General features: G+C 51.4%; 2 protein-coding genes and 1 long non-coding RNA gene across 10 annotated transcripts; 1 reads left to right on the forward strand and 2 right to left on the reverse strand.

Annotated features, from left to right (window-relative positions):
• Positions 1-3,975: 3,975 nt before the first annotated feature.
• Positions 3,976-10,137, reverse strand: Entrep3 (endosomal transmembrane epsin interactor 3). Of its 7 annotated transcripts, none has more exons than XM_085678162.2 (12): positions 9,078-10,137; positions 8,821-8,877; positions 8,495-8,605; positions 8,269-8,388; positions 8,063-8,170; positions 7,448-7,620; positions 7,214-7,313; positions 6,377-6,446; positions 5,633-6,178; positions 5,100-5,168; positions 4,764-5,017; positions 3,976-4,672 (listed from the first exon to the last, which is right to left on the reverse strand). In XM_085678162.2, the coding sequence occupies exons 1-12, from the start codon at positions 9,321-9,323 to the stop codon at positions 4,499-4,501; spliced, it is 2,028 nt and encodes a 675-aa protein (XP_085534288.1). In that variant the 5' UTR covers positions 9,324-10,137; the 3' UTR covers positions 3,976-4,498. The 7 variants fall into 7 exon arrangements, with proteins under 7 accessions (XP_085534288.1, XP_085534287.1, XP_085534286.1 ...); XM_085678161.2 differs by having other exon boundaries at positions 7,448-7,623; XM_085678160.2 differs by having other exon boundaries at positions 8,483-8,605.
• LOC125414811 (uncharacterized) lies at positions 4,617-6,717 on the forward strand. The gene is made up of 3 exons (XR_015735208.1): positions 4,617-4,700; positions 5,433-5,556; positions 6,361-6,717. It is a non-coding gene; the product is annotated as an uncharacterized LOC125414811 (long non-coding RNA).
• A 137-nt stretch (positions 10,138-10,274) lies between the features above and the next one.
• Scamp3 (secretory carrier membrane protein 3) lies at positions 10,275-15,635 on the reverse strand. 2 transcript variants are annotated; one of them, XM_085678171.2, is made up of 9 exons: positions 15,455-15,635; positions 15,044-15,121; positions 13,719-13,847; positions 13,515-13,635; positions 12,183-12,311; positions 11,712-11,871; positions 11,513-11,614; positions 11,001-11,118; positions 10,275-10,728 (listed from the first exon to the last, which is right to left on the reverse strand). In XM_085678171.2, exons 1-9 carry the CDS (start codon positions 15,518-15,520, stop codon positions 10,582-10,584), a joined length of 1,050 nt encoding a protein of 349 aa, XP_085534297.1. In that variant the 5' UTR covers positions 15,521-15,635; the 3' UTR covers positions 10,275-10,581. The 2 variants fall into 2 exon arrangements, with proteins under 2 accessions (XP_085534297.1, XP_085534298.1); XM_085678172.2 differs by having other exon boundaries at positions 13,518-13,635; positions 15,455-15,633.
• Between the last annotated feature and the right edge of the window lie 470 nt (positions 15,636-16,105).

Genomic DNA, 16,105 nt, shown 5'->3' on the forward strand with positions numbered 1-16,105 from the left:
TTGTGAGCTGCCATGTGGGTGCTGGGAATTGAACCCGGGTTCTCCGGAAGAGCAATCAGTGCTCTTAACCGCTGAGCCATTTCTCCAGCCCCTGGGTTTTTTTTTTGTATGTGTGTATATTTGTGCACAATGTATATTCAGTGCCTCAGAAGCCAGATAAGGGTGTCGGAGTCCCCTGGAACTGGAGTTGCTGACAGTTGTGAGCAGCCTTGTGGTGATGGAATCAAATCCAGACTCTCTGAAAGAGCAGCTAGTGTTCTTATCCAGTGAGCCAGTTCTCCAGCTCTAGCATTATTAGTTAGGTTTATTTATTTATTTTTTGAGAAAGGAATTCTTTGTGTAGTGCTGGCTGTCTTGGAATTCACTCTGTAGACCAGGCTGGCCTCAAACGCAGAGATCCACCTGCTCTGTCTCCCCAGTGCTGGGGTTAGAGACGTGTGACGCCACTGTCAGCTCCAGATCTTTTAAACTCCACCACTGAGTCACATCCCTAGAAGATAGTTCAGAGCACCAGGACTGCCAGGCCTCCTGGTCTTTAATGATAGAAGAGAGCAGACTGCTGCAAACTGTCTCTGACATCCGCACATACATGCATTGTAGTAAGCGCGGCGCACACACACATTTTGGGTGCTGGAGAGATGAATGTCCAGGAAGAGCACTTGCAGAGAACCTAGCACTCACATGGCGGCTTATAACTATTAGAAACTCTAGTTCTGGGGACTCAGTGCCTTCTTCTGTGCCTCTGTGGACACCAGGGATGAGTGTGCTGTACTTATTACACATAAAAAAGTAAGATGTGGGGCTGGAGAGAGGGCTCAGCGGTTAAGAGCACTGCCTGCGCTTCCAAAGGTCCTGAGTTCAGTTCCCAGCAACCACATGGTTGCTCAGAACTGGTGCCCTCTTCTGGCCTGTAGGCATGCATGCAGACAGAATACTGAGAATACTATATATATAATAAATAAATAAAAATCTTTTTTAAAAAAGTAAGATGTTATTACTCAGTTGGGCAGTGGTGGCTCACACCTTTAATCCCAGCACTTGGGAGGCAGAGGCAGGTGGATTTCTATGAGTTCAAGGCCAGCCTGGTCTGCAGAGTGAGTTCTAGGACAGCCAGGGCTACACAGAGAAACCCTGTCTTGAAAAACAAGACAAAACAAAAACAAAGAAAAAAACAAATACATATATATATATATATATATATATATATATATATATATATATACGCATCATTTAAAAAAAAGATTGTGGATAATGCCCTAGGCCCTCCAGTGTTGAGTAGTGTATAAAAATGTAAAAGTTGGGGCTGGAGAGATGGCTCAGCGGTTAAGAGCACTGACTGTTCTTCCAGAAGTCCAAGTCCTGAGTTCAATTCCCAGCAACCACATGGTGGCTCACAACCATCCGTAATGAGATCTGGTGCCCTCTTCTGGCCTTCAGGGATACATACGGACAGAACACTGTATACATAATAAATAAATCTAAGAACAAAATGAAATAATTATAAAAAATGTAAAAGTTGATCTAGGATACCCAGAGAGTAAGAAGAAAAGTAGTAAACAGTGATGTCTTCAAAGATGAGTTTTATCCTGGCACTTGGGAAGTGGAGGTAGGAAAACCAAGTGTTTGAGCTCAGGGAGCACTGGCTGCTCTTCCAGAAGATCAGGGTTCAATTCTCAGCCCCTACATTGGCAGCTCACAACCATCTGTAACGCCAGTCCTAGGGAATCTGAAATGCTCTTCTGATCTCTGCAAGTACCAGGAATGTACTTGGTATGCAGGCAAATATGCATGGTATGCAGACATATATGCAGGGAAAATATTCATATGCTGATATGGATTCTTCTCTAATATGTTTTATTACCATTGGTTAATAAAGAAGCTATTTTGGCCAAATGGCAGGGCAGAATATAGCGATGTGGGAAATCTAAGCAGAGACAGAGGAGGAAAGAAGGCAGAGTCAGAGAGACATCATGTAGTTACAGAAGGAGAAAATGCCAGAACCTTGTGGTGATACACAGATTAATAGAAATGGGTTAATTTAAGATATAAGAGCTAGCTAGGACTATTCCTAAACCACTGGCCAAACTGTTGTAATTAATATAGTTTTTGTATAATTATTCAGGTCTGGGTGTCCAGGAAATCAACACACAGACTCCATTTACAATACACACTACATAAATAAATATTTTATATGGTTTAAGGTTGGGATTAAGGAAATAGCTCAATGAGTAAAGTGCTTGCTTTCAACATGAGGACCCAAGTTCACTTGCCTCCAACTCACATAAACCCAGGGCTATAATCCCAGTTACTTCTATGGTAGGATGAGTGTTGGGGTCCGAGATGAAGAGCCCCAGAAGCCAAGGACCAGCTAGCCTGGCAGATGCAGTGGAGAAACAAGAGACCCTGTCTCAAATGCAAGTTCTGACATTATCCTCTGATGTCCACAGATGTGCAATGGCACATGCACCATGTCGTGTGCGGTTTCATACTTACTAGAACACACATATGCAAAGTTCAAGGTGTTGGTTTGGTGGCTCAGTGATCCAAGTCGCTGTGCTTACCTGGTGGCCCGAGTTAGAGTTCCCAGGACCACTAAAAAAAGTGGAAGAACTGACTTCCCAGAACTGTCCTCACTTCCACATATATGCTGTGGTGCACATACCCATATACCATGAGCGTGTGTGCACGTGAACACACACACATACATACAAAAGTGATTTTACGAAAAAAAAAAATGTAAAAGTCATCCTTAGCCACATAGTAACTTTGAGATCCTCTGGGCAACATGAGACCCTGTCTCTCAAAATAGCCAACATTCCCTCCAAAAACAAAACAAAATAAAACCTCACAAAGGAACAATATGGTTTCTGCAAATATGTCCTTAAATGTAGCACAGATACTGTTGATGAAAAGCAGGAGTCTAAGAATAGCTCCCCTGATAAATCCACAAACCCACACCACACATACGGATATCTTACTGTATTTTTAAAGAAATCGGAAATCTTTTTACTTTTGTTTTTTCTTTTTTGGTTTTTCGAGACAGGTTTTCTCTGTGTAGCTTTGGAGCCTGTCTTGGAGCTTGCCCTGAAGACCAGGCTGGCCTCGAACTCACAGAGATCTTTCTGCCTCTGCCTCCTGAGTGCTGGGATTAAAGGCATGTGTCACTACTGCCTGACTTACTTTTAGTTTTTCAAGACAGGGTTTCTCTGTGTAGCCCTGACTGTCCTGAAACTCACTCTGTAGACCCAGCTGACCTCAAACTCAGAGAGATTCCCCTGCGTCTGCTTCCTGAGTGCTGGGATTAAAGGCGTGTGCCATCATGCCTGGCTTTTTAACACAGAAGTTAAAATGGGGATGCTCAGAGAAGACAGGGGCTGGAGAGATTGCTCAGTGGCTATGAGCACTGGCTGCTTTTGTAGCAGACCAGGATTCAGTCAGCTACTGACCATCCATTCCTAGGGGACTTCATGCCCTTTCTAGTTTCCTTGGGTACCAAGCGTGGTACACATACTTACATAAGGCAAAATACTCAAAGAGGTAGCCTTTAAAGAGACAGGCAGTGGTGGTGCATATCTTTAGTCCCAGCACTTGGGAGGCAGAGGCAGGTAGATCTCTGAGTTCGAGGCCAGCCTGACCTACAGATGGGGTTCCAGGACAGCCAGGGCTACACAGAGTAAACCCTGCCTTAAAAACACAAACTAGGGCTGGAGAGATGGTTCAGCGGTTAAGAGCACTGCCTGCGCTTCCAAAGGTCCTGAGTTCAATTCCCAGCAACCACATGGTGGCTCACAGCCATCTGTAATGAGATCTGGTGCCCTCTTCTGGCCTGCAAGCATACATGCAAACAGAATACTGAGAATACTGTACACATAATAAATAAATCTAAAAAAAAAAAAACACAAACTAAACCTATGTTAAAAATGTCTTTAATAAACTCCAACTGTGCTTAAACAACAACAGAATAGTCCAAACAAGAAGGGAGAAATTGAAATTTATTGAAGGCTTACTCAGTGTTATCAACATTCATGTTCACAATGTTTCACAGGTCAGGCAATTAAGATTAAATAACTTGCCCGAGGTCATGCAGCTAGAGGTGGCAGAGCTGAAAAGCCACCTAGATTCATGTCTCTTCTAGCCGTTCTCGCCACCACATAGCAAGGCACAAATCTACCTGATCGCCAACACTCAGCCACTGACTATCAGGAAGAGGCATTCTCATGCTGGGGACCGTTACTAAGTTTCCTCCATCAATGCTGTAAGCAACGGCATCTCCTCCCATGGCTTGAACACCCATGCAGCACGGGGCAGAAGCTCTGCTGCCCATAGGGACAGGGGCAAGCAGCAGGAGCCCCCACAGGCAGGCAGGAAAGGAAGGCCTTGGGAGAGGATACAGCAGGTTTCTTTTTGAGCCAGCCGGTACACAGAGCTGCTGGTCCCAACCAGCCGATGCCTGTGGCTCCAACATTTGTCTGGATCTGTTCATTGGTACAAGCCCAAATCAGAGCCCAGTCTCTCGGCTGCCTCCATTGAGGCTGAGGCTGTGTGGGCGCACACCATGTTCCAGCCGGCGGCTGGACAGGAGTCGCCTTAGGGAGGAGCCAGAACTCAAATCACCACAGCTACGAAGGTGGAGGCTCTCCCGACCTGATCGTCCCCATGGGCTCCTGCGCATCTGGAAGGGGACACAGGAAAGGGCATTGGTATGGGCCAACCTAAAGCGCCAAGCTTTCCCAGTGATGTTTCCCCGCTCCCTTAATGCTTACTTGTTTATGTCCATGGGCTGCAGTTCCTGCGGGATCTGGGGACTTCCTGGACAGCTGGAGGAAACGAGTGACCAGGCCTCGGCCTGGCCAGCTTCCTTTCAGGTCCCCTAGAGAGTGGGCAGGTGCAGGACCTGAAGGCAGAGGCACCTTCTGGAAGGTGGGCACTGGGCGGCGTTTCTCAGCTGAGCGGGCACGTAGCAACTTGGGGGAAGGGCAGCGGGCTAGGCGGAAAAGGCAGGCTTCGGAACAGAGCCCTGCAGAGAAAGAGCATGCAGCGGATGTGTGTAGGCCACAGTGGCCCTATTCCCTCCAGCGACCTACCACCTGTGTGCGGACCTGTGTCTGCAGAGGAGAGAGAGGCGGCTTCTTCGTCAAGCACTTTGGTATAGAGGTCCCTGAAGTCAGCTGGGCAGAGAAAAAGGATAGTGTGAGGTGCTATCTGACCACACCTCTCCTGCCGTCCACCCGAGAGTCCAAGCTCAATGGGATTTCCTGGTTCTCACACTCCATCACCTCTGCCCACAATTAGATAGTATAATGCAGGAAGATGGGATCTCCAGTGCTATCCTTCACTGCTGTAGCCTCCCTAGCTCTGTTTAGGAACCCCAGATGGGATTTCGGACGCCTCCTGTGAGGCTGTGAACTATTTCGCTTTGTATCTTTTCTCAGTAAGAAGCAGAGACTTCTGGTTGATCGGTCTCTATAACCAAATAACCGGTTATGTAGCCCAGCCTTGGGCGCTGTGGAAATGGTTTCAAGAACCAAGTACTCCTGAAGCCTCTGTCCCTCAGGGGTGAGTACTCAGGAACCTCACAGGGTCCCAGTTCTAGTGGTTACCCTTCCCTGAACCAGGTGAGGGTATGGCTCACCAGTGTCGCTGGAGGTGGTGATGCCTGGGTCGCTGTGAGACCTTGGCAGCAGCAGTGGTGGAGGAGGTGTCTGGTGAGGAGGCCGGTGCCCGGGCGGGGTGAGGGAACCTGAGCTATCGCTGAAGCGTCGAGCTGGAGCTCGGGCAGGAGGGGGTGCAGCTGAGCGGCTGCCTCCTCTGGGAACCCGCCGTCTCAGCTCGGGGAAGCAAGGTCCCACCCAGGGCGGCCAGCCCTCCAATCGGTGGCAACTGCGAGCAGCTGTGGGGGCACCCAGTTGGGGTGGGGCTTCAGGGGCCGAGCAGGAATAGGAGCGTGCAGCCCGTGGGGGCCGCCGTGGCAAGGGGCTGTCTTCAAAGGGGCCCCGCAGGCCGCAGTCCAGGCTAAGGCAGTAGCCTGCTCGGCTGCGCTGGATGGAGCGGAAGAGCACATAATCGACAGAGCGCACAGAGCCCTGGAGTTCCAGCAGGCATGAGTCTTCTGATGGGCTGGAGCCCCCAGGGAGGTCGCCAATGGCTGACAACACCAGGGACCCGCTGTCCATGGACACTGTGGGTAGCAAGGGAGCGCTAGGTAGGATAGCAGGAAGGCAGCTGCCACTGTGACTCCAGCTTTATCTTCAAGCAGACAGATAATCCCAGGGTTCTACGAAGTCACAGTCCTCACCTCCAAACCCTGAGCTCAGCCTTGTTTTTCCCTCCCTATGGCCCCACCCTGTCCTGTCCATTCAGACCCCACTCTGCTCACCATCTACAATGGAGGCCACCCGCTCACAGACACAGGAGCCATCATGAAGCTGAGGATCAAACAGAGTGGCCTGCAGAAGACACGGGAACAAAAGTCCAGCCCTTCACACTGGCATGACCACTCCCATGCACTGGACAGCGTGCGAAAGACTAGAGATTCCAGAGCAGCTTTGTTACTCTCTACAAGTCAGCTGACTTTTTTGAGACAGGGTTTACTGAGTAACCTAGGCTAGCCTGTAAACTCCTAATCTTGCTGCCTCCACTTCCCAAGTGCTGTGCTTATATGCATATGCTACTACAGTTGGCTTTGTATAAGTCACAATACAAATGTATTGTATGAGGGCATTAGTTTCCATATCTTTATCTTTTGAGACAAGGTCACTGAAGCCGTGGTTGGGCATTGCTGTTTTTTGTTGGTTTGGTTGGTTTGGTTTGGTTTTTTCAAGACAGGGTTTGTCTGTGGCTTTGGAGCCTGTCCTGGAACTAGCTCTTGTAGACCAGACTGGTCTTGAACTCACAGAGATCCGCCTGCCTCTGCCTTCCCAGCACTGGGATTACAGTAGTGAACCATCACACGGAGCGACACATCTTTATACTAGAGAAATACTAGCTCATCTCCCACCCACCTCAGCAGCTCTAGGGCAGATGAAAGCCAACAGGGGTTGCTACAGAGACCACGAGGACTATTGGATCCTTATCATGAAGGGGTTGCTATAGAGACCACGAGGCCTATTGGATCCTTATCATGAAGGGGTTGCTATAGAGACCACGAGGACTATTGGATCCTTATCAAGCAGCTTATTAGCCACAGCTCCCGGCTGCACCAAGCCCTCCTCACCTGGCTGTCTCTTCGTAGCCCCATAACGGCCTCGTAAGAAGGAGGGCAATCAGTAGGGTACAAGGGCACTGGGCTATCCATGGAGCCATTGTATGTGATGCTGGCAGGATGAGGAGAAGATCAGGGCCTGGGAAGTAGCTCCTACTCCACCACTTTGCTTCCCCACCGCTCCAGGCCCAGCCCCAAACCTCTTCCTCAGGTTCCCCAGCAGGGCAGGACCTCACCCAGCCTCACCTTTGTGCATCCGTTTCTGAGCTGCAGGTATATTCTGGAGGATAGTAGGGTGGTGGGGGTACGGGAGGGACAAATTCCTCCAAGTCCAGCATGGTGTGGAGGAGAGGAGCTGGAGGCGAAGATGTACAAGCCAGGGGCCCTAGGGGGCCTGAGACTGAGCGTTCAGGGGCCAGCTGCTGGGGAGCAAGTCTGGTTTCAAATTTCTTTCCTTTCTGCTATTTTTATGGCCCTACCTCCTCCAAGATGCAGTTCCAACCCTTCTGAACCACACCCAGTTCCTTCTTCAATCTGTGCCTACTCGGTCCCTCCAGCTCTGGCCTTGCCTACCCACAAATCTCTTTCAGCTTCACATCTGTCCATATTGCCTTTCCCCTGCCACCACTGCCCACCCTTTATCCCTGCTCCCACCTAGGGCTATCTTGACTTCAACCCATCCATCCAGTCTTCTTCGCTCCCTCTGGTCCTAAACATCCCTGTAATAAAAATCCTCAGGTGACCCAGAGCCCCAGGCTCAGAACCCAGACCTGTAGCTACTACTTTGCAAGTCCAGTTCCACCACGCACGCACTCCATGCTCCCACCAAACCTGTCTGCTTGGGCCTTGCTCCCTTCTCACCATGTGCACCAGGTCCAGGGAGAAGATCTGGACACAGCAGACAATAGCAGAGAGGGTACAGATTATTGCAGCACAAATACTGAGCCCACAGACACTGAAGAGGAGGTTCTGGAGAAGGGAAGATAAGGAGAGGAGAGGAGTACAGGGCTTGGGAGGGGTAAACCACACGTATGCAAGGAGGAAGGCATCGGGGACGGCATGTTCACCTTGAGGGCCCCGCGGGCTTCATCGCAGGTGGAGTTAAGGGCAACTTTCAGCTCCTGGCCCCACTCTGGACAGGGTCTGTGTAGAGGAATAGGGGGGCAGCACACACAGACCTTCCCTTCCTGTGTGGGAGTGGAAAGGGCAAGGCAGCCTGGATCAGAGCAAACTCAAGGGTCCCTCACACTTCCCCTAACCAGTTGGTTCCAGCTCTCCCACCTCAAATCTCACCATGGAGCATTCTCGGAAGTCCTGAGCCAGCTGAGCGTTCTTACAGGAGAGAACGGAGCCAGCCATGCTGAGCATGACACAGAGCACCGAGAGCAAGGAGAAGAAAGAGATCTGGGGGGAGAGGATGTGGCCTCAGGGCTGGGGCCTTCCCCAGCACTTCTCCTCTACAGAATAAGCCACCCTCTGTTCCTAACACACTTTCTGACAGCCTGGCATCAACTGGAAAGCCAATCCCCCTTCCTGTGGGCATAAAGGGGGCATATACAGGGTATCCCCTCTGGTGTTGGGCACCTGCCTCCCAGTGGGCATTGGGCCTTGGCACCTACCACTAGAGTGAATGGACGCTTCCAGGACACAATGCCAACCAACCCGGAGAACGCCAGCTAGGGACAGAGTGGGCACAGGCTCAGCCTGGCAGGGGAAGCACCTGAGTGAGCCCCTCGCCACAGGATGCACCCAGCCCTACAAGGAGGGAGAGGACCGGAGAGGAAGGAAAGACAAGCTTGTGGGCTTGAAGGTGAGGAGGGGTGGGGCCTGAGAAGCTTCTCCCACCCCACTACTGTGTACTCTTTACCCAACTCACCGAGAACCCAGCCCAAGACGGGCAGGACCTTTTGATGCTCTCGGTGGTGGTGACAGAGGAGGCCACCATGCTGAAGGTTACCACCAGGATGCCCAAGAGCACCTGGGCTAGTCCCAACGTGAGCAGGGCCTGCAGCCAGGGTCGGTGGAGGCGGAGGTGGGTAAGGCCCCGGGTACTGGGCCGGCTGGTCAGCGAGCGGCTGGAGTCACTGGGCGAGGGCATCATGCCTGCCGCCCGGTTGCCCATACCTCGCTCGGTTCCCCTTGATACTTGGGAGCATCTCAGAGGCGCCCAAGGCCCCGTTCTTTATCCTTTCCAGCGCCCTTGCTGTAAAGCCCACTTCCTGGCTAGGTCCTCTGGGGCATCCCCCAGGGACACCAGCTGGAGGAAAGCCAAAAGGAGGGGCGTCACGAAGGGACAGTGAGGGGCTCCCACCCCACCACCAGACGGGTACCGTGCCCGGGGCAGCGATGAGGACGCGAGAGCACCGGCTCATTGCATTTCCTTAATGAAGAGAGGTGCCGAGAAGGGCTGATCCTAGACTGAAGATAGAATAGCGTTCCGGAGCCCAGGGAAGGGTGGGGAGGGCAAAGGCGAGAGGGATGCAAGGAAGTCTACAGAAGAGGAGAAAGGTCTGCATGCAGGGACTAGAGGTGCCTTTGGTGATCCAGGGCCGCCTGGTGGGGAGAGGCCGCGGAAACTGGCTTCAGGGTCGCGAGCCCGCTCCCCTCCCCACCACGCTCTGCTCCCTTAGCTCCTCCAGCTGCAGCAGGGCAGGCTCTAGAGGCGGGGGAGGGGGGTGATGGCGGTGCGGTGGCTGGTGCAATGCATTCCGGGAGCTGTAGTTCGAAAGCAACTCTGGGGAGGGGAGGACGTAGGGAGAGGCCCTCCTCCAACCTCAGCCACGCCCTGAAGCCTAGCTCGTTAATGATCATTTCTGTTCCCATTTTCCGCCCTACCCAATGCTTCAGGTTCCTGGGATGCAGAGTTCTCAGCAGGGGTGGCTGACTGCCTATCATTAAAGAAAAGTGGTGGCAGATAGACCAGGCTGGGGCTCCCCATGTCTTGGGCCTCCTACCACCCCACCCAGTTTGTCAAGCACAGCCTCTTCTGCAGACAACTCTGCTTCACTCCAGTCCCCCCCTCAACACTCTGTCAAGTGGCCTAATTTCCAGTAAAGATCCAGGAAATGGTGAGTTTTAGTCATACTTTTTTTTCTTTTTTAATTTAAATAACAGAAGAGACATCCTTGGCACAGCAGAGGGAATCTAGGTTTGGGGTATGTGAGAGGTGGCAGCAGTGTCGCCAGATGGGGGGTAAAGGCAAGTAATGACTGAGTCACAGTGGGCTCCCCAAACCTCCAAGTCAGGTTTAGAGTCATGGCTGTGGAATTAAGAGCCCCATACAAGTTATTAAGAAGCAATGCCTCCCTGAACCCGAGACTCCAGGGACAGGGACTATCTTAGTTCCCACAGGTGGCAGGGCCAGGACATCCCAGGGGACATCACGGGGCCCTGAAGGCATTTTCAGCAGCCCCCGCGGCTGCATTGGCAGCAGCAGTTCGAACTGCAGGGTTGGAGAAGACGCCAGCAGCAAACTCCTGCTGGGCTTTCTGAAAGCTGGCGCCTGTTCGGCGGTACAAGGAGTGGATCTGCAAAAAGATGGCAGGGACATCACAACACAGGCAAGTCTCTCCCACCCCAGCCCAAGCTGACAGCACCACTCACCAGGCTGCTGCTCTTGCCTTTCCTTCCGGGATAGCACTCCCTCCAAACACATAAATCCCCCCTCCCCACCCCAGAGTCCATTAGTTGAGAACCCACCCCTCCGCCCTGCCCTGGATCCTTCTTAATGTTCCACTCCATACCCCCTAGGGACTCATGATGTCAACCCCCTCACCCCCATTCCCGCCTTGCCCCTCACCCGCTTCAGCATCACAATCCCCAGCACGGCGATGCCAGTGAAGAGCAGGGCAACCAGCAGCATGAGCACAGCCACGGCGGGGTTGGTGCCCACCGCCACAACTGCGAACACCCAGCCACTGTGGGGAAGAGGTGTTGGTGAGGAGGGCTGTTTTCCCAGTCTTCACTGGGACCCATCAGTGGTCACCAATATGGCGGCCTTCCACGAACCAGTCCCATTCCATCTACTCTTGTCACACTTAACTCATCTCTGAAGCGTTAGCTCCTAGATCTGGTGTCCTCACTCAGAATAGGATCTTCTCTCAATTGTGGTGACATGGCCTTCCCCAGGAAGACTTCTTTAGCTGTTCCCTGTCTAGAGCTCTCTGGGCTCTCCAGTCAAGTATCTTGACTCGTTAAATTAACCTCTTTGGAGAAAGCCCACATGTCCCTTTCCTGGACAACTCTACTTTGTAACTGAATTGCCTAGAGTGGGAGGAAGAGGTGAGGGAGGAGGGGTGGCAACTCACACACCTGAAGCCCCACCCTGGGATGCCAATGGCCTGGAGGACAAAGAACACATCCTGGACGAAGAAAATGAAGAAAAAAACGAAGAAATTGAATGAACTATCACTCCTGCAAAGAGAAGAAAAGAAAAGCGTGGGGGAATTAAGACTGGGGTTGGAGAAGTAGCTAAGAGACCCCCTGCAGACCCCACTGGGCCCTCACGTACCGGAAAGCCTTATACATCGGGCGGTACCAGCAGACAAATGAGCAGGGGGTGAAGAGCAGGAGCCAGAGCATGGACAGCCCAAAGCCGGATCCACTGCTGGTGTCCACACAGAACCTGGCCAGGCAGGCGAGGAAATTCAGGACAAGAGCCAAGGTGCTGCCTGAGGGGCAGAAAACAGGATGAGGGACTGTCTGGAATGCAGTGAAGCCTGCCACAGATACCTTCCCAGTGTGGCAGTGCATGAAAGGATGGCACCCCATGCCCTAGAGAACCCCAAAGATCAGGTATGATCTCCTTAAAAAAAAATTGCAATAATTCAGAATCCATTTATGTGTGGTGACAGAGGAAGGTGGGCTAAGAGCACACACACAACGAGAGAGAGTAACCCTAAAGGGCCTTAAAGAGATGCTGTGCTCTGGAGCACTTCACAGACTATCTGCAATGTCTCCCCAAAAGACTTTTCACACTCACACAACCAGAGGTAGTACATGGTGGACACTGTCTTCTGAAATTCTTGTGGGATCTCCATGGAGATGTCCTGGAAAAAGCAAGGCTGGACTGGGCAAAAGGATGGTAGGGGAGGCCAGTTGTTCTGTCGAGCTGTAAAGCAAAAAACAGGAGGAAGGGCTCACAAACTTGCTGAGTGTAAGTCAGCAAGGGACACTCTCCTCTCCCTCCATTCCTGTCTTCTCAGTTATGGGTCCAAAGAAACAATAAGTGGATAACAGGAGGCATGGCGGAGCGCACCTATTACCCCACACCGAGGAGGCTGAGGCAGGAGGACAAGAAGATCCAGCTCAGCCTGGTCTACACCAACCCTTCCAAGACAAAACAAAGAACAGAAAAAGAAGAGTAAGCAAATAGTTTCTATTTGCAATATTTGCGAATCGTGTAAAAACCTCTGCATAGATGAATTTATTCAACCATTACAATTTCCTACTTTATAAAATGAGAACATTTTAGAAAACAGGAAACTGGCTGGGGTGGTGGCACATGCCTTTAGTCCCAGCACTTAGGAGGAAGAGGCAGGTGGATCTCTGTGAGTTTGAGGTCAGCCTGGTCTAAAGAAGCAAGTTCCAGGGCAGGATCCAAAGCTACAGAGAAAAAACCCTGTCTCGGGGGGGGGGGGGGGGGGGGAGGGGGAAGCAAGAAACTGAAGAGCTCAATATAAAGTACCAGATGGTGGAATCAATCTTTTTCTCTCTCTCTCTTTCTTTCTTTCTTTCTTTCTTTTTTGGTTTTTTGAGACCGGGTTTTTATGTAGCTTTGGAATCTGTCCTGGAACTAGCTCTTGTAGACCAGGCTGGCCTGGAACTCACAGAGATCCGCCTGCCTCTGCCTTCCAGAGTGTTGGGATTAAAGGCATGTACCACCACTGCCCAGCTCAGTGGTGGGATTTCTAAGACCACCAGCCCAGGACTGGAGCGATGACTCTAAGAACAATGGCTACTCTGGCAAAGGTGCAGTGTTTGGTTCCCAGCACCCACATGAGGGTTTACAACAGCCTGTAACTCCAGCTCTAGGGGGGTCTGTTGTTCTCTTCTGGCCTCCATGGACACAGCACACAAATGGATTCATTTACATACATGCAGGCAAAACAATCAAATGCACAAAATAAAAATATTACAAACCTTTAAAAAACAAACCCCAGTTACATAACTGCGTAAGATCCCATGGCTAAGAAGCAGTGCCAGCTCTAACTCAGTTTTAACAACCTGACTGATGAACATATGACCTAAGATGTTTTCGCAGCTCCTTCCAAACTATCAAGCATTCTTTCTCACCCTACCAAGACCTACTTACTACCTGTGCCACCCAGGCCAACATGCTGCAGCTCCCGCTCCCGGCGGTCCAACTCCTCTGCCTTCCGGTTGAGTTCCTCCTGCTTCTTGAGCAGCTCTGCAGTGGCAGCTGCAGCGGAAGCCTACACAACAGGAGCAGAGGCAGCTGTGAGCTGCAGACAGACCTGCACTGGCCGCTTTCCTTACCACCTGCACTCCCGCTTACCTGAGTGCTGTACGAGCCGTAGTTCTTGGGCTCTGTAGGGCTGAGCTTTCTTGAGGACTGTACAGTGGGAGCTGAGGGTGGCGGCAAAGGGGCTGGGGCTGGGGCAGGAGGTTCATAGGCTGGCGGGGGCTGTTGGAAACAAGCCTCAGAGGTCAGCTAATGCCTTATTTGCCACATCAGCAGCTCTTCTTCCACAAGTCCAGAACCTCCTTGCTGCTTGCTTTGTTTTTGAAACAACAGGCACTTAGGCTAGTCTAGGACTTGCAATCCTCCTGCCTTAGTCTAAGCACTGGGTAGTCTGTGTCATGTGCCCAATAGGAAGCTACTTCTTATGTGAGTTTAAGTTGGACACCTCTTTCGGGACCTGTAGCAGTCCTGCCCGCAGCCTCTTATCCGATGCTTCAGTAATACTTGAAGCATTTATCCACATATTGTCTCCTTAACTTTTTTTTGAAAGATTTACTTATTTCATGTGCATTGGTGTTTTGCCTGCATGTATGTGTGGGGGTGTCTGATCCCCCGGAACTGAAGTTATATAGTCGTAAACTTCCATGAGGGTGCTGGGAATTGAACCTGGGTTCTTTGGAAGAGCAGCCAGTGCTCTTATCTGCTGAGCCATCTCTCCAGCCCTTCAATTTTTTCAATTTTTTAGAATTACATTTATTTACTCATTGTGTGTGAGTTGGTGTGTGTGAGCTCTCGAATCATGGTGTGGCTGTGGAGGTCAGAGGACAACTTATGGGAGCTTGCTCTGTTCTGCCATCCCACTGGTCCTGGGACTGAACTCAGGCTGAGCCTTTAGCACCTGAGCTATCTGGCTTTCCCCCCCCCCCCCCCCCTCTGAGACAGGGTCTCATACATCCCACTCTGGCCTCCAACTTGCTACTAGCCAAGGATGACCTGGACTTTGACTACTCCTGCCTGTACAGGATTAGACACCCGTGTTTATGTAGTGCTGCGGGCTGGGGACTAAGCCCTCTCCGACTGAGCTACAGCCCCGTGCTCCCCTTAACTCCTCTACTCTCAGATGTCCACTAGTCCTCCTCACCGTCTGCACTCCGACTGCAGACCTAAGCAGGTTTCTCAACCCTGACAAGCCCCAACCTTGATTCTCTTCAAGTAAGTCTTTCCACAGACCGAAGGTCCTCCCTGGACTGACTTTTCTAACTCCAAACTAGATGACTCGGTTGCCCTGGGCTTGCCTTGATTGTATGTTGTCTCTCGAAGAGCTAAAATACACAGCACTTAAAGCCCCAGTACGCACTGCCGGAGCTTATCACACAGTCCCCTTCCCCTGGTCTTCTGTGTTTCTTCTAATTGCTCACCTCTCGGTTCTCAAAAGGGTTGTACACATCAAGCGTGGCATACTGCTGGCTGGGTCGGTGCTGGATCACAGCTGGGTCCTGAGAGCAGAGACTTGGGTTCAGGGGGCACTCGATGCCAAGGGAATTCCTAGGAACTTCCCCAAACTGCTGGTAGCTCTAAGTACTGAGAATCGGTAACACGCCGTTGTTCCCAACATTTGTCTTCAAGTCCATCACCCTATATTGCTAGAACCCACTCATTACAAGGGCAGAGCCCGCTTCTCCTTAGCCCCCCAGTGCTCACTGGCCTGGAGCTACCGTAACCTCTACGTAGAGACACTCCTTCCCTGGGTCAAATGTCACGAGTGGGAATAGCAGTCCGACCCCACAGATTGAGGGAAAGACTGCCCAAAGGAGGCCGGCGCAATTCACCTGAAAGGGATTGTCAAGTTCGCCGGAGTCGGGGAACGGGTTCCCGCCGTCTCTGTTCTGAGCCATGTTTGCAAGTGAGGCCGGCCGGCCCTGTCCTCCACGCCCCTGCCGCGGGAGTACGGCGCCGGCGGCCCTGAGAACTCCCTCGCTGCGCTCTGTCTACCCGCTTCTCTGTGTTCCAATTGGTTAAAGCAACCGGAAGAGTCGCTAAGATTCCCGCAGCAGCAGCAAACTGCGCTTGCGCCTTAGTAAAAAAACTAAAGCGGGAAGCACCTCACGTGATAACCCTGAACCAGTCTCAGCAGTATAGCGCCTCACTTCCTCCACGTGACTGCCTAGCAGGAAAGAACTTCGCATCCCAGGTGACTTCACGTAAAGGAATACAGATGGGAAATTTTTGCACTAGACAGTGGCTGGAGACTTTTTTTTTCCCCTTTACTTTTTTTCGAAACAGGATTTCTCTGTAGTTTTGAAACCTGTCCTGGAACTAGCTCTTGTAGACCAGGTTGGCCTCACAGAGATCTGCCTGTCTGTGCTGGGATTAAAGGCATGGGCTACCATCGCCCAGCGGGAGGCTGTTTTCTATGTGGATTTCTGGCTCTACTAGAGGGGACAGCCTCATGGCTACCGTCACATGCCCACTTAGTTACA

This window comes from Myodes glareolus, chromosome 17 (genome assembly GCF_982192425.1).
Source record: "Myodes glareolus chromosome 17, mMyoGla1.1, whole genome shotgun sequence".
NCBI lineage: Eukaryota > Metazoa > Chordata > Mammalia > Rodentia > Cricetidae > Myodes > Myodes glareolus.

Coding starts and splice junctions, on each gene's coding strand:
- Scamp3 (XM_085678171.2), bottom strand. CDS start 15,520: ATGGCTCAGAACAGAGACGGCGGGAACCCGTTCCCCGACTCCGGCGAA. Junction 13,636..13,718: donor ACGGCTCGTACAGCACTCAG/GTAAGCGGGAGT, acceptor CCTGTTGTGTAG/GCTTCCGCTGCAGCTGCCAC. Junction 11,119..11,512: donor ATCCCAGGGTGGGGCTTCAG/GTGTGTGAGTTG, acceptor TCTTCCCCACAG/TGGCTGGGTGTTCGCAGTTG.
- Entrep3 (XM_085678159.2), bottom strand. CDS start 9,323: ATGGGCAACCGGGCGGCAGGCATGATGCCCTCGCCCAGTGACTCCAGC. Junction 6,179..6,376: donor GGTGGCCTCCATTGTAGATG/GTGAGCAGAGTG, acceptor TGCTACCCACAG/TGTCCATGGACAGCGGGTCC. Junction 5,018..5,099: donor TCTCTCCTCTGCAGACACAG/GTCCGCACACAG, acceptor CTTTCTCTGCAG/GGCTCTGTTCCGAAGCCTGC.